The sequence below is a fragment of the Aptenodytes forsteri genome, unplaced genomic scaffold (genome assembly GCF_000699145.1).
Source record: "Aptenodytes forsteri isolate BGI_AS27 unplaced genomic scaffold, ASM69914v1 Scaffold55, whole genome shotgun sequence".
In the NCBI taxonomy this organism is placed as follows: Eukaryota; Metazoa; Chordata; class Aves; order Sphenisciformes; family Spheniscidae; genus Aptenodytes; species Aptenodytes forsteri.
This window is the reverse complement of record NW_008796063.1, coordinates 6,708,134-6,732,099: the sequence shown is the minus strand read 5'-3', so window position 1 is coordinate 6,732,099 and position 23,966 is coordinate 6,708,134. Positions and strand designations below refer to the sequence as shown.

Below are 23,966 nucleotides of genomic sequence, written 5' to 3'. Positions count from 1 at the left end.
GTGGGTGGGGCTGAGTTGCCGGCTGGGGTTAAACCACAAGAACTTCTTAACAGTATTCTTAACCAAAGTTACTTCCTTTGTATGGGAAAGTTGATAAAATGTTTCTTGAAATCCAGATCTATAAGAGCCAGCATTTCTCACCGTGAAGTTAAGTCTTAACTCTGAAAAATAATTTTTATAACTCAAACTATAAGCTCTTTGGGGCTGTTTTCAGAATCTATGTGCCTGGAAAGATGTGTCTATGTTCTCTGGAAAGACTGGAATCCTTGACTTGAAAAAACTAGTGTAGAAACCCTGGAATTCAAAACTCTAGGTGGTAGCAAACCATCCTAGAGCAGACTGTGATTTTCTTCCATTTCAGTAGAAGGAAGAGCAGCAATTGAAACGGACAGTGTATGTTTGAATGCATTTTTTCTTCTAGATTATACCAACTCCATGCCATTCCATGTCTTGCTGTCCTGACTCTTAACCTTCTTGTCACGTTTGTTTGCATCCCAGACCTCATCTGAATGCCTCACTCAATGCAAATTATAGTCTTGTATACGTCAGGGGATAATGCATTTGAAAGTGGGTATAGAGAAAAGATCTTCTTTTTAAAACTGTACCTGAAGGGCTTCAGCACCACTGGTGAGACATTTTATTTTATTACTCATATTGCAGCAGTGCCCAAAATGTCTTACATGTTGTATGAAAAGATATGGTCTGGTGTTAGAGCAGCGTGATTAGGGTGATTAGAGCTTTTTTGTCTGCAATACATCCTAACTCCAACCGACTCTCTGTCTCATTGCTAATTTGCTGTAGGTGCTGCGGTAAAAGAGGGCCATAGGGAGGAATATCAATGAGTACGTGTAGTGTGGCGGATCAGCTCAGGAAGGGAAAGAAAAAGCCCTGTAGAAGTCCTTGTGGGAGGAGCAGCTGGTCCAGGTGTCGGAGGTGGCATTACTGATGGAGTGGGGAAGGCAATGTGGGATTACTCATGTCATTGCATGTGAGGGTAAGGATCTGAAATCTGTTGTGCTGGTGGGAACTATAGAGGAGTTACTGGGGATGAAGAGGCATAACTCAGACTAACACAGATTATCTTCACCCTCGCTGTTCTGGAAATGGCTAACATGGGTGTTCAGGAGGCCATAGAAGAAGGGTTGCCTGAATCAAGGTGTATGGACAAGAGGTCACATTACTGGGGCAAGGAGAAAGATCTTCCTGTTTTGGGGAAGAAGTAGCAGGAGTTGGACTAAGAACTGGCTAAGAGAAGGATGAAAAGGTTGCCCAAGTGAATTTTTGCTGCCAGGTTTCAGGGTTGTGCATGTTGCAGATGTACATACAAAGATGACGGAGAGAGAAATGTGGGAAAGAAGGGAGGGAACCGGCATGAGACCTGGTGGGAACAAGTGAGCCTTTGCCCAACATCCAGCACCTTCTGTTTCTTTTTCCCCCCAGCTGTTTTTGATTTCGAGTGTGTGCATACTGGCAAAGCTATGAGGAGCAGGTGGTGGTTGTTGCTTATTTGTTAGCTTGCTTTGTCTCATCTTTGCAATCCATTTTTGTTAATACAGCTCCTGTTCCAAGGGCTTTAGAGATCCCTTGGTGTAGTTATCTTCTGTGACAGAGGGAGCCAGGGCTGGTCAGCGCTTTCTGCGCTGGGTACAGAGGGAATTCTTTGGGATGCAGTTTACTTTGGGTTTTACTCTAATCACTTTAACAAGCCTGAGCAAAGAAACAAAAAGAACAAAACCAAGAAACAGAATTTCCATTAAAATGGCATTTCCTGAGGTAGGATTAAGCTTTCTGAGACTGCCTTGTACTGAGGGCAGAAATGCCTCCTATATGCTTTTGTAGGAGAGGGTTGAGTAACCAAAATTATTAAAAAAAAAAAAAAAAAAAAAAAGCTGTTAAAGTAAAAATAAAATAAAGGTAGATCAGGAGAAGCTGCTCACCTGTATAGCCAGGCTGACTCTAGTTAATAAGCTGCTGCAACAAGAGCTATAGATGGGGACTTCATCTGGTGATAAATTCCAATTTTGCCTTCTCACTGTTTTTTTGTTCTCCATCTTTGAGTAAAATTTCCAAGGGGTATCGATGCAGGACTAACAGCAGACAATTCTTGACATAAATGCTATACCATTAACTGTAAGCTGAAGATAAAAACATTCAAAGACGACTTCTAATGATTTGTGACTTTTCCGCTTTCATAATTCAGTAAAAGCAACAGGGTATTTATTAGCTGTGTGCAAAGCCTGTGTGCGTGTGTGGCTGTGTTTACTCACAAATACCACATGTTTTTGGAAAAGCAAAACAGTAATTCCAGAAACCTGAAGCCTTGGAAGAGGAGTGCATTTGTGTTGCAGCTTGAACTGTGTAAAGGATCTGCAGTCAGGAGGAGGCACTCCTGAATCCCAAGAATAAGCTTGCAGGTCCCCTTCTAGCAACGCAAGGATCAGAAACTTGGATTTTGCAAGAATTCAGTAGCTGGAGCCTAACACAGTGAGAGACCAGCCAGAGGCCTTGGGTAACGTTTTTTCACAAAACAAAGACAGGAGACAGGCACGGGTGGGACAGAATAAGCAGCAACCCATGGTAGATCTGGACGCTGGGGTTTATTTTAGAACCAATAATATCAGACATTTTACCCCACTTTGTTTTTTCACACAGTTGTTTGTTTGCTCCCTCACCTCGGCGCCACCTTCTCTCGGGCTCAACATTCCTTCCCCACAGAGAGATCACTGCTGGTGTGGGATGGTTGGGCAGAAAGTCGTGTCTGCTCGCAGTCACAGTCCTTACTGGCCAAGGTCCCTGGACATCCCCTGGCCTTCATCCTTGTGCATCTCTCTGATCTCCAGGATCTTCCTCCACTTCCAGGATCTTTCCTGCAGAGATGATCATCACCACCTTATTTCCAGGCCCTCTTCTTTCTGAGACCACTTCTCTTTTTGGGAACCCTTCTTTTCAGCACCACCTTTCTGGAACCCCAAGCCCCTGACTTTCCAAATATAAATAGTCTAAATCATTGATCAGCTTCTGATCAGCCTCTTAAGCAGTGATTCTGTCTCATGCCTCTCTGTCTTTGGAGGATTCAGGATGTGCCACTTTTGGTTTAGTCCAGGTCTTACCAAAATTAACAGCCAGGCTGTGCTTGCAGCGTGCAAGTAGCAGGCTTCTGCTCGAGAATTCAGAAGTTCAGTTTTGGACATTCACCGCATGCATTATCTGCCACACCCAATTATCTGCTATGTGTTAGTGTTCACAATTTAAGCTACTTTTTGCCTACAAGAGGTAGCAAGTGGAAGCAAGAGCGTTTGCTGGCCAGTTGGATGGTTTTCAAACACTCCCCTTCCATCACCCCTCCAACTGATGCTTTATGTTTTATATCTGTATTTAAGAAACTTTCCCATCTGTCTCCTGCAGATAGATGCAGTCTTTATTTGGGATGTTCTTCCAAGGTAACTACTGACACATTATTCCTTTAAAGCTGATGCAATCTACTAAGCTCCTTACATTGTTTCTATTTAAGTTCCCCGGTATTGAATAATGCGTCCCAGGCTGGAAACCTTTGAGATTTTTCTCTTAAGAAGTCAGCGTGGAAACAAATTCCTTAGCTAAGAAAGCAGCAGTGTGTATTGCTTGTATTTGGGTGATGCTCACTGTGTGAGAGTCGCACAAAGAAGAAATGGTCCTTTCCTTGAAGAGCTTCCAATCATCAGCCTTTTCTCAGCAGGGGCAAGCACAATCTGTTGCATTGCAAGCGAGTAGCGATTAAGCTCAGCTGTCCATATGCTCCGCCAGAATTTATTGTGCTGCTCAGAAATCACAATCTTTTAAGGTTGATAGACATCAAGACTATGAAAAAATAAGGCACTTAAGTGCACGTCAGCCTCATCTATGGGTTTTGACTTCTTTGCTTTCAAATGCGTTAAACAGGAGGAGCCTATGAGGATGTGAAGTCAGCTGAAAATCCTTGACAGTGCTTGCTGACATTGTATCCTGACAGTCATTGCCTCCTTGGGACGTATGAACGTATGAATCATTAGTGATGTTAGATAAACATATTCACAACAGTTGAGACTATTCCCTTTGCTACCAGTTCTACCTTCTGATTAGAAGTATCTGCAGTAGATGAATAGATCTTAAATGGAGTTGTTAAGCACTGAATGTTTCATCAAGTATAAAGTAGTCCACATGGTTTTAAGTGTTTTATTCTTACCTGTGGGCCTGTGAAAGTGAGTCGAGTAGAGAGAAAAGCTTTTATAGCTCCTGGAGAAAGACATCCCTGAATTGGGAGTGTGCAGTTTTCAAACAACCAGGAGGAGAGATGCCAGAATAAGTTCAGCCCTTTTCAAGGTGCTGTCACTGGCAGCTTTCATTGTTCTTTTAAACAACTCCTCTTCTAAAGGAAAAGTTTCTGTTTTTCAGAGATTAAAGCAATCCTGTCTTCATTCATTGCTTCGTCACTTGACTGATTCTTCTCTAATGGGGAGATTACTTAGGAAGTTTTTGAGCTATAATTTCAACGTGTAGACCAACATACTGACTGTTTGCTGATAATCTAGTTTTAAAAAATGACACATAGCATCAGCACAGTTATCTCCTCGGGGTGGTTTTTTTCAAGCTGGGAGATGGAAGTGGGAAGGAAGGCAGCAGCATCTGTCTTGAGCGTGTACCTCTGTTCTAGATGGCAAATTGGCCCTGTTGCAAATTCTCTTTTCCATAGTCTTTTGTCAGAAAGTTTATTGATAGCCAGAGTCTTACTAAATAGTTCTGCCATGTCCCAGTGTGTGCTTAGAGCATATTGCATTAAGACAATATTTGTGTGTTGCATCTGCGGTGGCTGTCTCACATAATGACTGTGTGATTGGGACAGAAGTAGTGGGATGGTTCTTCTCAGTGGTCGACGAGAGAGTTTCCCTTGTGCATACCCTGGGGCATGTGTCTGGAAGGCTGAGGATAATGCATCAAAACAACATTATTTCACAGATTGTAGAACATTTTAACATGTGGAGTCAACAAATCATCTCCGTAAAATGTCCGGTGCCCTTCTGAGAGCACAAAAATGGTTTTGCTGCCTTAAGCACCAAATCAGCTAGTTAGCATCTTACTTTCCAGGACTGAATAATTCACTGTACTGCTAAGCGTCAACCAGACTTGGGTGCAATCAATCAAGGTTTTTATTGCTTCCTCCTAAATTGAAGCTCTTGTGTACATTTTTCTGACAAATCTGAATTACTGCCTCAATGTTATTCCTTGAAAGAAGAATCAATGAACGCCAGCAGTTCTCTGTAGTTCAAGTTATTTATTCTTCAACATCTCTACAATTTCCAAATTTTAAAGTATTGGGAAAAATAGGGGTAAAGGGGGGGTGCTGCTGAGAAACCAGCAGTAATGTATCACCTTTGCTCTCCAAGACACTGGCCATGACGTGTTGATGAGCAGAATGATCTACCAAATTATCGACTGAATGAACTGGGGACAGGGTGGCATTTTACTGTTCTTTCCAACAAAGGGATGGTCTGTAGGTCATATATTGGTTGCATTCCCAAATGTCTCATATTTCTATATAAAGGCACAATGAGCTTAAGTGGATTCGGTCGATTCTCACATTCAGGCCAAGTTTCCAAACCTGAAGCATACTTTTCATGCTTCTTGGAGAAACCAGGGATACATTACTGTTTGTTGCAAGATGCTTTTTAACTCAGTTAAGCGATACCTCCTTGCCTGTGTTGGTTCAGCACAGAAGCAGCATCTGGACTTGCTCCTGGGCAGTTGTTCTGGGAGTCCCAGCTCCTGTTCAACGAGCGTGGCAGTCTCTTCTGTACCATGCCTTTCAAATGCCACTGTTTGGTCTTCCTCATGGGTGGCTCTAGTTTAGAAATTATTTTCTAAATGGGAAAATCTGGTTTAGGTCTTCTCTCCTAGTGCGTGAAACACCATTTTCCAGGCTTCTGTTGCAGAGCTGAAAGGACAAAATTCTGATCAGTAAGACTAATTTATTGTGGGGGGAAGAGCAGTTGATGGAGAAAACCAGCAATTTACATTTTCCAGAGCTAAAAGAGTTCCAGAAGGAGGCTGTTTGCTTTTTTCAGTTCCTGGTTTCTTACCAGAATTAGGGTTTCATCTCCTTCAAATGCTAGTGAGATTTTAATGTTGTTTTGCTGTCTGTTATATTTAGCAGTTTCCAGCCATGACTCTTCCTAGAGCCAACCCAAGTCACTCCCAACCTTCAGAAATTTGGAAACACGCTCCAAATGATTGAAGTTGTGATACTGTTTTGGCTGTCTGGCATTACATACACATGCGTCTGATCCCTTCCATCACAAATTGGCTCTGGTCATTTCCATGGAAAGCTTCCTGCGTTTATTTGAAAATCCATAGGATGTCAGTAAACTTCCCGGAGACTTAAGTAATGCTCTGCTTGGTGCAACTCTACAGTCCGGTGGTGAGGAGGGTCATCTCTGAAGACATGTTTTCTTTTCATTTCTGCCATGGTGCTGCTAAGGAGCCTCAAACTGGAGGCTGCATCTTTCCATACCTCTGCTCCCCTCACATACCGCGTCTTCAGGCTTTGTTGTCTGGTTTTTGGGCTTTAGGTGGTAGTTTCTTGTGGGGTTTGTACAGGACCTAGCACACCAGGATCCCTGTCTCACTTGGTTTCTTTAGGCATTACTATAATATAAACCAGCAACACTAATATTTTAGCTGTAGGGAGAAGAGTGATGGTTTGATGTGTGCTGTGTAGAATAGAGAAAGCTACTGCCCCTAGCCCAAAAATGTGAGTAGCATAGCAAATATGTTAGTGATCTCCCAGAAATGTTAAATGAGATGGATTCTGTCACAGCCTTCGTATCACAGTGGGTTTTTAAGAGATTCACCTGTCTCAGTGTAGCTTCAGACTGACGTGCTTGGGAGCGCTGGTGAGCCCTGAAAAGAAGGCTGAGTCCTAGTGCTAAGTTTTAGAGCGTGATTTTTTAAGGGGGCTTGTTATAAAAAGAGAGGATAAATGGGCTGAAAGAGCTATAAGAACCAAAGCACTGCAGCTTCATGGCAGGGCTTTATAGAAAGGCCAGAGAGATATTTTAAAAGAGTAAATAACCTGCAAAATAAACAGACTAGTGCAGCATGGGTTAAAGCGGTCCCAGCAGAAAGGTAGCAGCAGTCTCCAGGTTTGCACGGCTTTCTTCCACACTGAGATCCTTCTGCTGTCTCGTGCCTTTGCGTGAGAGTCTGCAGTGATGGTGCAGTATGAAAGCGCAGGCAATCTCTGCACTGCGCGCTGGAGCCAGCATAGTGGTGGCAGCCGGCGCGAGGAGTTGTGATCTCTGCCTGACCTTGGCGCTGCAGCCGGCGAGGGAGATGAGGCCAGAGCCGCCCTTCATGGCTTGTCAGAAATACCACGGTACTGGGCTGCACGGGGAGAAGCGGGCTCCGCAGCTCTGATTTTAAGAGCATCCTTTTGCCAGCCAGCGTAAACCCCATTGCAAACTTTGGGGCTGAATCTCTTCCTTTGAAAGGCAAACATGAGAACGAGGAGTGCCCTGTCCTGTCTGGAAGAGTCCTGAAATGCAAATAGCACGAGGAGTTAGATAGCTGGGTGCAGAAACAGGTTTGTAAATGCCAGTGTGTTGCTGGGGAGAATATATCTAATAAGCTGATGTTACAGCTGTCTTCATGCTCCCGCTGTTCTACGTCTCCAAGATGCTGCGTGTAGTCCCAGTCCTTCAGTTCTCTCCTAAATTTCTCTCGGCCAAAGCTGTCAGTGGGATTATTTCTTCTCTTGGTCCTAATGGCCTGTCTGTCAGGTCCAGGCTGTTTGTCTCGACCTCCCCATGGAAATGGGGTCACGAAGCCCTGTTGCTGTGGGGCTGCAGGACAGTGCTGCCCTCCCAGATGTTCCCATAGGTCTCCTGAGCACCACGAGGCTTGGGCAGTATGAGAACATGCATCACCTGCCTGGTCTGTGGCCAAGGCCTGGAAGACCACGTACTCTGACTGCGGGGAATATGCCTGGTCTGTGGCCAAGGCCTGGAAGACGACGTACTCTGCGGGGAATGCAAACAGCTAGGAAGGGTACCCAAGGTTTCTGTGCCTGAGTTTCCCCAGGGCAGCCTTTTAGGGGTTCCTGTGTCCTCCTGTGTTACAGGGTTCCTCCCACTCCCTCTTGGCCTGGGACATACAGGTACAGACACGATCTCCCTTTGTTTTTAACTTGTACTTACACTGTGAAATAGTGACCGTCTCTTCTACCCAGATGGACAGATGTGGTTAAACTGATTTCTCATGAGGAGCACCATATTGGTTTCTCAGAGTAGTTATGAGGAAAAACTGTACCCCCTTTTTTTTCCTCTGGGAAACACAGCAGTGAGGGCATCTGCTGGTTTCCAGGTATATTGATGCTTTCCATGCCAGTCACACTGGAATTCAAGGTTTCCAGTTGTGCAGTTTTAAATTATATTTTTGGTGGTAGATGCAAGAAGGCATTAACCTCATACTCACCAGCACATGGACCCCGTGCTCTTGACCAAAAGCACTTTTGGACTTCGCTCCACGTTTTCTCCCAGCTCTAAACTGTGCTTCCCCTTTGCCTACATAACTGCTGGTGTCCTGCCAGCCTCAGCTTTGGCTGCTTCTCCTCCACGGCGGGGCTCATCTGCCCGGCATGGCCCTGGGATCCAGCTGGCAGGGGGAGCCAGCCTTGGGGACCACAGGGGAGCTGTGAGCACCGCAGCCCCTGCCCGTTGCTGGCTGCGCTGCTGGGCCCAGACCCCGACACTGCTCACGGGCACCTGCGTCTCTGCAGGTGAGCATACCTCTTCCAGCTGCCTTCTGCCCAGCTAACATCTAGAAAGTGAGGTTTTAAAGGAGAATTTCAGTATGGTTCCTGCAAGAAGGCACTGGAACAGCTGTGAGATGTAGCAAGCATCGCATGTGAACATAAAAAGTGCCCAGCTGGCCCTTACCCATGGTCCGTCCAGCTCAGAAGAGCATCTCTGACTGCAGTGATGGAAGATGCTCTTTTGGGAGAGCCCACAAACTTGGCCACGCTCCCCACCACTTTCCCAGCAGCCAGAGATGCTGGAGGATGTGTCCGTGCCCTCCCCTGTCAGGGTCCAGTTACAGACCTGTTGTCCATGAATTTGTCAAACCCATTTTTGAACCAGTGCTGCATCTGCTGCCAGGCTCTGGGGCAGCAAGTTTCGGCAGTTCACTCCCTGCTGTGGGCAAAGGTGCTTCACAGTATGTGGATGGAGTATTTTCAGTAAAAGATGTTTGGGAATGGGATCTTCTGGGGTCTCTTACGTGCAATGACCAGCAATTCAGGATGAAGTTGCTCAGTCTCTGCTCTGGTTTGCATGAAAAAAAACCCCATATGAAGTTCTAGCACGTCTTTAATGAAAATGAAATGGTAAAATTGGGATAATACCTACCTCATGCTGCTCTTGAGGGTTAATTAATGTTTACAAAATCACTTTAGGTCCTGAGATTTAATTGAAGGAAAAATATTGCTATATAAAATGCCTTTTTATGCAGGCGGTGCTATAGGGTTTCAGCTGGGCAGAGTGCCGTGGAAGCCAGCATTAGCACATGCTTTATTACTTTTATGGTCGTGAGGCTTCCTGTAGTTTATATGAAAATTGTCTCTCTGAAATCACAAATGTAACATCAGTGTTTTTCTCTCACTTTGAAAGAATATTAATTTGCTATCTTAGGACTTGACTGACTATTTAAACCGCTATAAATACAACTCACCTCTGAGAAAAAAGTATAAAATGAAATATCTGTTCACTTGCTTGGGACGAACTGATACAACTTGCTAATGACTTCACCATTGGAGTCATATGGACGTTGCTGGCTCATACGACTAATAAATTAGGCTAGTACTGGGTGTCCTGCGGTAGTTTAAGGGTGTATCTGTGTGTTCATTATAATCTCCTGCTATCAAGAGATTTAAAATACAGCTATAAAACTTCATTTCTGGAGCTAAATTTAACTGTGGAGATGTCAGCCAGGGAGCAAGCTCTGCTGAGTGGGGTTTTTTTGTGGGTTTGTTTTTCTTTTTCGAAAGAGAAAGTAGCAAGAGAAGGAGAAGCAATACTGGGTTTGGCTGACTTCAACTGTTGGAATAAAATATTATCACTGCGTAAGTGTCCCTCTTTCTGCTGTAACATTTTTTGTCTAAACACAAAGAGTGGTACAGGTAGGGTGGACTTGGAGGTTGGATCAGTTACTCAATCCGCTTCTGTTGTTTCTGCCACACAGGGTGACTATGACCCCAGCAGAACCAAAGTTCTTCATTTCAGCATGAACCCAGCGAGCTTGGCCAAGCAGCAGCGCAAGGAGGAGCAGCAGCAGCTCCAGGAGGAATGTGAAAGGCTGAGGGAGCTGGTGAGGGTGCTTGAAGGAGGTGGCTCCATCCCTGGGAATTTGGAAGGAGTTGGGAATTTTCAGTCACCACAAGAAATTGCAGGTAGGCTGCTGGCTTCTGGTCATGAAGATGCACTTACTCATCTGTACTGCCGGAGGAATTGACTGCAGAAGCAGATGGAGACATTGAGGACAGTGTGCTTGATGGAACGGTTATAAGGAATGTGAAAAAAGCTGGGTTGATGCAGAAGAGAGTGAATGTGTGGTGGCAATCCTGTGGCAGTTTGGTACAGAGGGTAGGTGGTAAGAATAAATAATAATAATCCATATCATTTGCTCAAAATAAATGAAATACCAATACAACAGCCTTCACAGGCTGGTGCTGCCGATGCAGTAAAAGGAAATATTTCCTTCCTTTCAGGGCTGGTTTAGCCCTTGAGGTAGTACAGACAGCAGGAAATAACTTTAATAGCTGCAGGGAAGCAAGTGGTTGAAATCTTTTCAGACCTGGCTTAAAACAAATTAATATTGTTTATCAGTGTATATGTGCCCCATTAATCACAGCTACATTCAATACTCCATGAAAATAGAGTACATCTTTCACTGAGCTAAATACATTTCACAGAATCTGTGGCTCTCCTCCAGTACAGTCTGTCTTCCCTTCACATACCTGAACGAGACTTTTTAGTAAAGTAACCCCAAAGTCAGCACCTCCAGACGTGCTCTCAGACTCTGTAAATCAAGGTAAGGGTAACAGTAAAACGTGACCCATCACCTACAACACTGCAAGGGGACCAGGCAGAGTCGAGTCATGCTGCAGAGCCCAAGAGATCTCACTGCTGTAACTCTCTCACCTGTACCTTGCCCTCAAAACATTTTTGTTAGAGAAGAGAAAAATAAAAGAGAGCTGAAGGTCCCTGTGGAGCTAACGTGTTGTGTTCCAGCAGCACGTACGTGGTCAGTGTCCAGAGGTCAGGATCCTCCCTCGGATGAGGCTAAGAGGGCAGAGCTTTCCTCGAAGGCCATGTGCGCTGGAGACTTGAGACCCACAAAATGGCAGAGCCTTGGTTTAAAGAAAATACACAGAAGAAAATATCTTTCACTGTTATGATGCCAAAATTCTCTGGAAGTACCTGGCTTGTTTTCCCATTGCTCAAACAATAGTACCTTATTACTGCTAAGAACATGTTTGTTCTGGCATCTCATAGTGGATTATGGTACTATTAAGCCTTAAAAATACGACAGTGAGAAGTGTAGATGGGGTGGTTTATAAAGTGAAGAGCTGACTGGATGTTAGAGGTACAGTGGCAGTTTGTCACTGTTGTTAGTGGATGCTCTAACAAATGCATAAGCATTAAACACTTCCTGAACGTTTAAGGAAGGCTGCCTTTGCCCATAGGAGCTTCCAGTCTAAGACCCTGGTGAGACTCGAGCAGTTCTTGGGGATAGTTCCTGCATTGTAATTTGAATTTGAAATGCACTGGATTTTAAATTACAGCAGATGCTGCTGCCCAGTGCCCTTGTCTGTCGTTATGCCCCTGAGTAGCCTGGCACATCTAATGCTGCAGATCCATGCAGCTGACAGTGCCCCCCAAGCCCAGGGGGGAGAGTGCCGGTCCGGGGCAGAGAGGATGCAGAGGTGAGGTCAACTCTGTGTCTCTGCCACTGATGAATGAACCTCGGGGGTATCATCTCCAGTAATTAGACCATTTCTTCCAGGGGAATGCGTTTCTCACATACGCCTCCTGTGATTTGTTATTCATAATTATTATTCTGCTGCCTTTCACGCAGTTGCTTTTAGCTGTTTGTGAGGCGCTTCTGTGCTGGGATGTTAGTAGGTTTGTCTTTAGCTTATAAGGGATGCATTTTTAAAGCTGTTTTCTCTTCTGCCTTTGATTCCGACAGGAAAACAAACAGCTCACTGGGTTTCAGGGTGTTTCCAGCTTCTCTCATGTGTGATGCTTTTTTTCCTTTTGCCCCAGTCCCGTGCTACATCATTCTGACTTCTGCTCACGAACTCAAATGGGAGAGAGCATCAGTTGCAGAGCCTAGCAGGGTGGGAAATACTTTGGTGTCATTTATCACAGTCACAGGAGGGCCCTTTGCATTCTCAGAGTGCCTGTAAATGCATATGGAAGTGGTTCATGTAAACAAAACAGGAAAAAAGCTGTGAGTGAAGGATGGAGGAGCCCTGTGGATGACTGTCTTTGAGACCAGGGCATGCATATAGTAAGCCAGGTTATATGGAAAGACCTTGGGTATTTTCTTCTATTTTATGTACTTGTGTGCATCATTGTCATGCACGGGCAACATTGCCATTAGTAGTCCTAAACCCTCCTTTCTGCTGCGGGAGCATTCAGCAGTATGGTCTGAGGATGAAGACTCTGTATATTAGGGTGTGCAAGAGATGCTGAGGACGTTACGGCACTGACTGCAAGGTTGGCAGGCATATGTGAGCTGGCTTTCAATTAGCCAGGTGAATGCCTGGTTTGGCCTTCTTGCTGGGGCAGGGCAGAGCTCCCGGTGGGTTAGGGGACAGCTCATCAAGCGCGCTGTGCAAGCTGCATCCATTTTTACATTGACTCTATCCTGCTTTGCTCACACAGCATCCGCAGTGTGGATGCAACAGCTGTTCCAGGAGTGGTTTAACAACATGGATTCATGTGGCCAGAAAACTTACACTGTCTCCCTCTGGATAAGAAATGGAGGATCCAGCTTTCGCTGCTTTCTTAGGATCTCCACAGCTCTACCCACAGGAACAGCTGCCATATGCCTTCCATTTTAGTATATTTTCAAGGTGTGAAATGGGGAGCATGTGGCAGAAACTCCCTCTGCTCTGTTTGTCACTGTGCAATTGGCTGCCTTGGGGAGGGAGGTTTATTGTGCGTAATAAGGGAGCAGGTTTCAGTGAGGTTTGTGGAACTGTTTCTGTACAAAAATAACAAGAATTAGAATTTTTCTTGCAGCCCTTTCTGTCAGCTGCAATACCCATATGTCTGTTTATCCATCTCACTCGTATGACACATGCAAGAGGCAAATTCAGCCCTCTGAGCTTTTGAGATGGGAGGTCCCCTGTGTCAGAGTTGAATGGGATGAAGGGAGACCAAGGACAGAGTAGGAAAAGTGTGGATAAAAGCTGGGAAGACAACAAAGGTCATATGTGGGTTTGCATTTTGCCTTTTGACAGATAGAGGTAAATGTAAGATTTTATTGTCTCATTTTGCCATATACCCTGAATGGCTTATTGGCAGAGGTGAGGGATTTGGGTGGCCTCTAGCCAGTCAGGTTTGCTGTGTTCAGCAAGCTTATGTGATCTGCAACAATTATGCTTAAGGTTCAAAGAATTATAATTATACTAACCAAAAAAACGCATTAAGGACAATGATGTTGATGGTTTTGATAATAATGTATTGGCCATTATTAAGTAAGTTCATTGGGCTGGAGTGCAGCACGTTTTTTCTGATCATGGTTCCGACTCCTGGATAGGTAATAAGGAAATTATTACTGTGGACATTAAAGCTCATTAAATGTGACTCTATTAAAAACCAAGGTTATGCTGGACTTTAAATCTCTTTGAGCATAACCGCTGGAGGCTGCGGCACAACCTGGCAACTCGCCACGTAGTTCAGTGGTCCTTTCCTCTCATTTATGCCGTAATAGTCTCTATTAAAATGGGTACCAGGGCTATTGCAAAGGAGAGGTTTGAACAATGTGAGCTATAACAACATACCGTCCTTTTTCAAAGGATAAATTTGCACGCGGGGTTGTGCGGTATTAATGGGGCAGATCTGTGGCAGCTGCATTACGGGAATGGGCTGTAACTTTATGGGTGTTTTGTTTCTCTCCCGGTGGCTGCCCGGGTCTGGGTTGTGTAAGAGGAGAGTGCACCAAGGTCAGGCTGCCATCTGGGGAGAGGCTCTGAGTCCTCCTGTCTCTGAAACAGGGATGCAGATTGTAACAGCTTTGGAAAGGTGGCGTGGGGCATCACTGCCCAGACTTGGAATCTGTTCCAGTTCTGCTTTTCTCTTTCCCATACTCTGCACGCCTTTCCCTCACACACACCTTTTTGTATTTCAGGCTGCATCTTCTGCTTTTTTTTTTCCAGCTCCATAGCTTTTCCTGTTTTTTCCTGTTTCTGTCCAGGCCATTTCTGTTTAGATCTTCCTTTCTTGTCTTGTCTGGTCCCAGTGGACCTCTTGATTTTTCTTTTCTGGCACTGCTAGAGATGGAGTTAGGTTTTAGTTGTGAGCAAATAGATAAGTGGCAGCTAATGGGGAGATGACAATACAAAATGACTTGTGTATTGTAGCAAAGCATAGGTAGAAATGAGAATGCTTCAGATGCTGATTATTTCCATTTGTGTTCTTATCTTAAAAGTAATATGTTTGAAGGTAAGAATGGAATGACCTGTGGAAGCTGGGTCCTGACTAAAGAATGCAGTAATGCGAATTTTCCATGAGCTCTCATGATTTATTGCTATCCTGTAGGTACAGTGGAGCGTTCCCTTCTTTCATGCAGCCTCTCCCTGTAAGAAAGAGGAAAAGTGCTTTTAATATTCTTTCTGTTGAGAGACAGGCTGGCACCCCTACCAGGAAAGAGCATGGGGAAATCAGCTCTGATTTCAACCATCTGTGGAGAATTTTGGAAGTGAACTATTTTCCTGAACATAATCCCACCAAAAAAGAAAGCTACTCATCCATCTCAGTGATTTCAGTGTCCTTTTTCTCTTGTTAGGGAAAAGTAGGAAAAGGGGGTCCTTGATGAAGGGCTGGGGAATCTCACTCTAAGGCAGGTGTTTGACCCTAAAAAAGATGCTACATCTGGTGTTCAGCAGAGGCTGTCTCCAGCATCACTGCCACATCAGGCCCTTGTAAAAAGGTAATTAACTGGAATTAAATTGGGTAATGAATTAATATTAAAATAATCTAATCTTGTTGAAGTGACAAACCAGAGATGGTAATATTTGTCACTGTCCCAGCATGCTTGTGCTTCTGATGAATGTGTTTCTGAGTACAGAAGGTGACAAAAAATGAGCAGATGGAATTTAAAAGTTGCCATTCTCCATCCACAGTTGGCTGAGCTGTTGGTGCTTGGAAGCCTTGGTGCTTCCTACCATCTGTGTATAGGAAATCCACACATGATGAGGGCTGCACCTGCAAATGGAACCTGAGTCCACCTGATGTAGGATTTTTCTGTGACCTTAGTTGTTGGTGGGTGTGCGTGTGCTAGCGCAGCATCCATACCTCACTTTGTGTTGATGGCTCCCAGCATCTCTCTGGTCAAACAAGGTTGGACCATGTGAGTGCACAGAGGGCAGCTCTTCTTTGGTCACATAATGCCTCTTCCTAAAGCAGAGGAAGGATTCATCAGGTGACACTTTTCTCTATGATGTTTAACATGCCAATTCCCCTTCAATTTGTACTGAAGGAATTGTCTTTGTAAAGTGAAGGTCCAGGGCATTTGCTGTCTTCAAATGTTAAGGGACTTTTGCGAAGAGCATGATGTTAGCCTTTGCCTGCCTGTATTTCAATGAAAGTAATTGCTTTCTGCATATCCCAATTTCTTCTGAAGTTTATAAAGAGCTTGTCTTTGCCTCTGGTGTTTTGCTGTGCACTGATGAAGTTCTGTGCTCTTTCACTCCAGAGATGGCCACGTGTTCTTGATGAGGAAGAAACCATTCCCTACTGCTACCTGCATCAGAAATGTTGCATAGCTTTAATGTGCGAAACACAAATGATACGGAAAGTAGCACACAGGACAAGTTTTATTAGCAGCAGTCCTTGGGAGCTGCTTTGCCTGACCTACTCAGAGCCGTCCTGCCTTCAGTGCTGACTGCAGCTGAAGAGCAGTGCCTCCTTGGGGCAATCCCCTCACCTCTCAGCTAGTTATCATTATTATTTTTATGGTGCTGGTTTCTCTACTACAAGACGTTTAGACCAGTCTGGGACCTGAATAGTATATTAATACTGGGAATAAGCTGGTAGTTTAAACAGAGCTTACTTTGATTTCCTTCCTTATCATCCATATCCCTTTGTCCCAGCCCAGCACTATAGGTAACAAGGTGGGGCTTCCAAAGTATACCTGTTTTCCTAAAAGACTATAGCCAAGTTGGGACCTCCTGTACTTCAGTATTGACAGTGTTACAGTAGTTGGTGGGCAGAGTCTATAAAACCCTTTTACATTACAGTGATGTCAATAGATTTGGGCAGTCTAGCCACAAGGGGAAAATACCTTGAAGCCTCCGTGCATCCTGATTCAGCAACAGCGTGGCCTTTGGTGGTAAATGCTCTGCTCTACTGAAGTCAGCGCAGGCGCCTATAAAGAACCAGGTTTCCTGGCTTGAATGAAAGTATAGTACCTCAAGAGAGCTGAAAGAAATGTTCCCAGGTTAAAAAAAAAAAGTTGCTTTTATCATATATAGCATTTGTCATCCAGATAGATTCCCAAGTCTTTTTGGAGATAACACAGATGTGAAGTCATGCAGCACTGAATATATTGAAAACAGTGTGCCCTGCCTGTGGCAGCATGCCATGAGTCTGCTAAACAACCAGAGAGACTTGCCCCCAAGCACGACTTAATCTGTGTGCTGTGAACAGCCGGGACACGAGCGGGCAGACAGGGGTTGCTGACCGAACAAACCCCCGAGGATGCCTGAAGCCTGCAACTTCTTGTGAAACTGTGATGGGAGGTGCCAGTGAGACATTGCTGGGACTTTCAGACTCCATCTGCTGTCCAGGGAGCCAGAGGCTTGTAATAAATCTAGTAACATAGTTCTGTTGTAGCTACTGAATGTGTAAAACTTGGTGTCAGTCAACGTACAGTCTACCCAGACTGTACTTAGCCTTCACAAAGAGCAAAAGAGCTGCAGGTTTTCTTCCTGGCCCCTCTTTTCCACCCAATTCACGTGTGGAGTACCTGGAGGCCTCGGTCTTTCTGCTTTTGTGAGAGGCAGCCTGTGAACCTGCACAATACCTCCATGTAGCTCCAGTGATTCCTACAAGGGTTTGTTGGTTTTTTTAAAGCATCTCCTACCCTCTTGCTAGGCACTGTGTAGAAGTGGATTACAAAATATTTAGTAGAAGCAGCAGGCTTGCTCCAGAGAAAATATAGCCACTTTACCAAGAAAGAAATAGTAAAATAAGTTGGGAGGGAGAAGGAAATGGAAAAGAAAATAAAAAAGTATATGTGATGAGGGGGACCAAATTTAAACACTGAATTATAAGAATATCTACAGTGGTTTCTGTAGCAATATGAGGAAGGAGGCTCCCAAGGGAAAGGTGTCTGGGCTTAGAGATCCTGCCTTGAATCTGGGTGTAATGGAAATGAGCAGCACTGCAAGAAAATACCGCTGGGGAGAAGGTTGCTTGTTTCCTAGGTGGATGCATTTTAATCATAGAATCATAGACTAGTTTGGGTTGGAAGGGACCTCTAAAGGTCATCTAGTCCAACCCCCCTGCCGTGGGCAGGGACAGCTTCAACTAGATCAGGTTGCTCAGAGCCCCGTCCAACCTGACCTTGAATGTTTCCAGGGATGGGGCATCCACCACCTCTCTGGGCAACCTGTGCCAGTGCTTTACCACCCTCAGCGTAAAACATTTCTTCCTTAGATCTAGTCTAAATCTACCCCCCTTTAGTTTAAAGCCGTTCCCCCTTGTCCTGTCGCAACAGGCCCTGCTAAAAAGTTTGCCGCCATCTTTTCTATAAGCCCCCTTGAAGTACTGATCGGCTGCAATAAGGTCTCCCCAGAGCCTTCTCTTCTCCAGGCTGAACAACCCCAACTCTCTCAGCCTTTCAGCCTAATTTTCCTTATTCAGTACTGATGCAGTAAAGTTGTGGTGTTATATCTGGGAAGGAAGAGGTCACCTTTGCCGACGTAGACGGGAAGGTTAGAGGTAGCTAATGTCTAGGTGGCAAGGTTAGAGGTAGCTTCTGGGACCAGGTAAGTCAAGAGAAAATGTGTGGAGAAACCTGGGCTGACAGGGAGTATTCTGTCTTCTCCTGGCTTACTCTATATGTGGCTTTAGAGGAGAATCGTTGATAGAAACAGTATTTTTAAGCCTGCTGACTTGGGTTTCTAGTTCTCAGTCCACCAGTAGCTGAGTGAAACATGAAGTGACCATGAGGTTGAATTGTTCTTACTACCAGGCACGTCCCTTCGTGTCCCCAGAAGTAGCTGTGCTCTTCCATCTATAATCAGGGGCAGTTCAGAGCCTTTGCAAGGAGAGAAGTCAATGGGTAGTGGAAAGACCTGAAACCTTCCTCCTCCTGTGTTTTAACCCCTTCCCACCTGCCAAATCCCTATAAAACACCATCAAATTTGTACCGTACAGAAACTGCCACATTTCAGATAGCACTCTTTGTGGCCGTAGTTCTTCTACATCCCTCTGGTTCTTCTATATCCCTCTGTGCTGATGGTTTCTTTATCAACCGGAGACAAGCCAACAGGCTGTTGAGCTTTATGGGTCTTGGTAAACTTTGGCAGTTGTGTTTTCCTGCTTGGGTATTTGAGTCAAGCTCTCGTTATTTGGTTGTTGCCTTCTTGGTGGCTATGTAGCAGTCAAGATGCTCCCACTAGATCTCTCCAGTCCAGCATTTCTCCTGAAGGGACGGAAATGCAGTATTACCTGCCGCTGCCCTTTGGATCCTGCGGGGTTGTGATATGAGCTGCCTCTTACAGCAGTTTGCATCACAGAGCAGCTTTTGATTAGGACCGATGTGCTGTAAGGCCTCTGGATGTACACAATTGAAAATGCTCTTTCATTCATCAGCAGGATTGAGAAGAAAGGCTTGTGCTGATGTCTCAAATTCAGGCCGACACAATTTCCCTGACATTAGAAAAACCAGGCTGGCAGCGTGGCAGAGCTCACCGGCAGGGGAGAGCCTCAGATCTCTGCTCTGCATCTTGTCAATGTATTGTTTCTCCTGGAAATTAAAGCTTGATGCCTTTGTGAACAGTGAAGAGTAGTGGAAATCTAGTAGAGGAACTTTGCAGTGGGTGTCGAGGTTACCGGGAACGTCTTGAAAAGCCTTGTGCTGGCAAGGTCCCCTTGGTTAGGGATGTTTATTAGATTCAGGAAAGATGACAGGAATGGGAATATACTGAACTTATTTACACTTTCCCTCTCAATACTATCCAAGGTGGCGGTATTCTTGTTACGGCAGGTTCATAACGGGGAAAAAAATTACTGAATTTGCTGTTTTTCTCTGGAGTCCTCATTTCAATTTCCAGGTAAGTATACGTGGCCAGGAGCTGAAATCTGACTGTCTTCACAGAATAAATAGGGACTCTTTAACACTGAATCCCAAATGAGGTGGGGTGAATGTGTAGAGACTGAGAAATAAAGTATGTCTACTTGTTCCACATTTTAAAGGGGAACGTGTACAACTAAAATTCAGAATCCAAAGGATAACTTTTTGCACGGGCTGTTTTTCTGGTTTACCTACCTGTTTCTCTGTGGGAAGATGTTTTTCCTGGGAAATACTGTTTTCCAGTTGTGTTCCAAATTTTTCTTTTCACTTACTCTAATTATTTAGGAGCTGTAAATGAAGTAAAATAAGGCTGTTTCAATATTCAAGAGCAGCGGCTGTATTTAAGAAGTTTATATTTGGTGTGTAAGTTGATGACATTGCATTATGTGAATTTGATGTGCAAACTTGTCACTAAAGTGTAAACATAGTGACAGCAGGACCAGCAATTCCCAGCCTAATCAAGTAAGCAGAGTAACACATTCTTTGAGCTATAGAGTAATAGAGTCTGATTTACATATTAAACTGAGAGAAGCTACACAGATCCAACAATTAAGTTGATATTTTAATTGCATAAAAGTCAGGAGATTCGAAGTTATGTTTCCTGTTCATTTGTCACCCGCCTGTATTTGTAGTTTTTTCAAGGACTTTATTTGGTATGAAACTAATGTGGATTAAAATACATGAAATGTTAGCCATGGAAGAAAGGAGAGCTTTGGATTTACTGGGTTAGAAAGCAGACTAAGAGAACTGAGAATTTCTTGGTCTGTCTAAAAATAGGACAATCAAATTCCAGGTAATTTCTTTCTTAATATTCTAGTAAACATGTTGGGAGGGAGGGAGAGGGAGCTATATTCAAACGCAATGGAAAAAATTCCCGTTGATCTCAACAGACCTTGAATTATATCCTCAACTTCTTGTTTTCTTTTTAAGGAATAAGCTTTATTTAATTGCAAATTCACACAAATGCACTAGTACCACTAAGAATTACATCAATATATGGATTCTGTCCTTGGTGTTTATGCTAGTTTCACAGTACTGATCTTGCATTCAGATAAGCATGCACGTATACAGCTACCCTTATCTCCCCATGCTGATGTTCTGATATATGAATGCATGTTCCCTGCGCTCACAAAAAGCTATTCAGATGCCAAGTCTGACGATTTTTTTTTATAATCTTTCTTTGAATTAGACTACAAAAAGAATGTGTTTGAAAAGGGTAACTAATGGATACACTTTTCTTCCTGATGAGGAAAAGAAAAATGGTGAAGTGCTGAAAAATGGTCAAGCAGAGTTTTGATCAGGCTTTTCTAATCAAATACATTCTAGGCGGTGAGCAAGTAGGAGAAATGTTAATCTATAGTGGATTTATTTGGAATGGAGAACATTTATTTGGAAAGCAATCAGCGTATAAAAGCAGACACTTGTAATTACTTTGCCATCTTAATCATGGCACTGACATCAGTACCATGATGTGATAATGTTGTGATAGCCTTTTGAATGTGGTGCTGACATAAGAATGTCAATAGGAAGGGAGAGAAGCCTCTCTTAGTATCTTCACACCTATCAACCTGGTTTGCTAACCTCCAGGTATTCTGGGCAGCTTGTCCAGTGGTTACTAATCACACGGTATCCTAAACAAAAAGGTGTAAGACCCTCTCAGCTCGTTTGGAAAAAAGCCAGCACCTTGCAATCCCCTTGGGAATCCGCCGGTGGACAGTACAGCGGCTGGAGCGCTGCTGTGATAAGCTCCCAGCATGGCACAGATCAGTAAGTAGATGGCAGCATTCTGCATGGCGCTGGCTTTGGTGCGGTCATCTCATGCTTCTGGTGTGGTTTTGTGACAAGGAGGCAAAGGCATGGGGCTAAATCATAGCAAATCTTAAATCTGAGGGGAAAGTCACACCTGTCCATCAGGGATTTCTGAGCATCTGGGAGCAATCCATTATTGAGACTAAACTAAAGCTACCTGGTGTGGCTTATGTAGTCTCAGCAGCTGATGCAGTCTTTACTTGCTATTTCAGTGTTTCCATGTTTTCTCCATTTTAGTGCCAGGTTACCTGGCATGATCTCCAGTTAGAGAGCAGTAAGTCAATCCAGCCTCCATTAGGGAACAGCATATTCATTCTTATATACAACCAGCTCCAGCTCGATGGATGAAAATCAGACAGATGAAAAGCTGGCTGGAATCAGATTCAGAAATTGCCTTTTCATTCTCTGGCTGTCTAAGTGTTCTGTCTGTATTGAATAGAAGAGTCTTGATGCATCCTGTTGGAGTACTGTAGCATGGTGGGTTATTGGGTAGGTATGCAGCTTTGTAAAGTTACCTTCTGCGATGATCAGATACCATCATAGGCGTGCAGCAGAAGTATTTAAGTTAAATAGATCAGAGACTTCTCTAAGGAAGGGCCGGAGGCAGCAGCAGCATCCACCTTCGGTAGAGACTGCGGATGTGTCATCAAAAATCTTGCCGCTAGTGGCATCAAAGGCGAGGCGCAGATCTGAAAGATTCAGCAAAGGTTTTCTGAATAGGCTGATAATGACAACGGCGTGTGATTCCCCTTTTAGACTGCCATATTGCAATGACTTCCCTGAAATGAGGCAGAATTTAGGCGAGGGGAAGTTTCCTTCTTGTTTTACAAAAGTGGTAAAAATAAATCCTAAGTTAGAACTGGTGATGTTAGATCTGCGTAACAGATGTGGGCTAAAGGCGTTTTCATCATCAGCCACCATTTGAAGTAACTCCTGGTCAGGTTGTTTCCCTGATAATGTCCCTTCCTCGGTACGTGGGCAGTGTGCTGATGCGTTTGCAAGCTCCCCGCAGAATGTATTTGGACTCCCAGGGTGCCACAAGGAGCAGTGGAAATTACTCTTCACTTCCATTTCAAAGTACTTCTTTCTGCTGTAGGATCCTTCACATTTTACAACCTGAAAAACCCACAGAAAGAGGAGGGGAGCATTACCCTGTGCTTGTATTCTGGAGTCCCTAGGAAGTTTTCGGTGAAATGAAAAATTTTAAGCAGAATGTTCCCATGTATGCAAAGTCTTCATCTGCAAGGTGATGTCCTAAGCCAAATGGAGGGGATGCTTGCAGCACTTGGGAATGTATTTAAAGCTAATGGCATCTTAGTTACACCTCAGGTAGCTCTGAGTCCTAGGCTGCTAACCCCAACAGTTAGAAATAAACAAGGATAAAAATTAGAACTACGCATATCCCAATTATTGCAGCATGTTAAACACTGCTGTTCTCCTCTGTCGAAGGTGGAGTGAGCCAGGCTGTTCCATAAAACCAGGGCAAATGAGCAATTAGCAAGAGGTACAGAAATAGTGTTTAGGAAGGTATAAAGTTGCTCTGAGAGCTATAAAATGTCTCTCCTTGTTTTGCTCATGGTTTAGAGTGGGAATGTTTGACACTTAACAAAAGCTGACTAATTCTTTGTTGTTTCCCTTTAATGATCAGAATTCAGGGGAGGGCTAGCTGTGACAGGCGGGAGAAAGCGTTGCCATGAAAGTGAAGCTCTTTTTAATTAGAAAGTCCCTTGCATGATTTACTTTTTAGTGATTTGAGTGCTGGCCGGTGTGAATGTGTCAGCAATACTGACCGGCACGATGCAGTCTTGACAGTGCAGGTTCTGTTTTGCTCTTCAGACACCAAGAGGTGAAGCCTGCTCCAACAAGGAGAGTCTGTGATGAGCGAAATTATAACTGTGGCCAGCCGTGCTAGCGACTTCACCATCTGCTGTGAAGTCTCTAGCTTGAATGCCAGCACTTGTGGTAGCAGGCATAATGATGATAATATTTTCCACTTCTGTAGCACCCTCTGTCCAAAGGTCTCTGAGTATGCTAGAGATACTAATTAAGACTCGCAGGACCCATGGGAGGTGGGCATGAGTCTCTGCACTAGCTTTTCTTGCTTGCAGAGTCTAAAGAGATTGTGGCACTAATCTTTGGGCAGCAATTCCTTCCAGCCGGCAGCTCTGGAAGAACTAAAAACCTCTCGTACTTGTTGTTAGTTTGCATCAGAGCTGTATTAGAGAGGCAGTCTGACTCACGTTAACCTGCCAGAGTGTAAGGCAGGGAGTGATCTTCATGCTCCTAAGTGAGCTTTTTGGGGGAGCAGCAGAGGCTGGGCCTGCCTTAGCTGTTCCAGAGTTTCTTACAGTGTAAGTCTTGGAATAGGTCTTATAACTTGAGTCCAGTCCTTAATAGGTGGCCTTCCATGGAAACTCGACTCTTAAGATCAGACTACAAACAGTGCAGTGTTCTACATGTAAAAAACCATAGAATCATAGACTAATTTGGGTTGGAAGGGACCTCTAAAGGTCTTCTAGTTCACCCCCCCTGCCGTGGGCAGGGACAGCTTCAAC

General features: G+C 44.3%; 1 protein-coding gene across 1 annotated transcript in view; it reads left to right on the top strand.

Moving 5' to 3' along the window:
- The window catches only part of MAD1L1 (MAD1 mitotic arrest deficient like 1), a 393,552-nt gene that overhangs the window by 251,239 nt on the left and 118,347 nt on the right, over window positions 1-23,966 (top strand). The window contains exon 16 of the mRNA XM_009286395.1: window positions 10,249-10,456. Within this exon, the coding sequence (XP_009284670.1) occupies window positions 10,249-10,456 (208 nt within the window). The remainder of the gene's footprint in view (window positions 1-10,248; window positions 10,457-23,966) is intronic.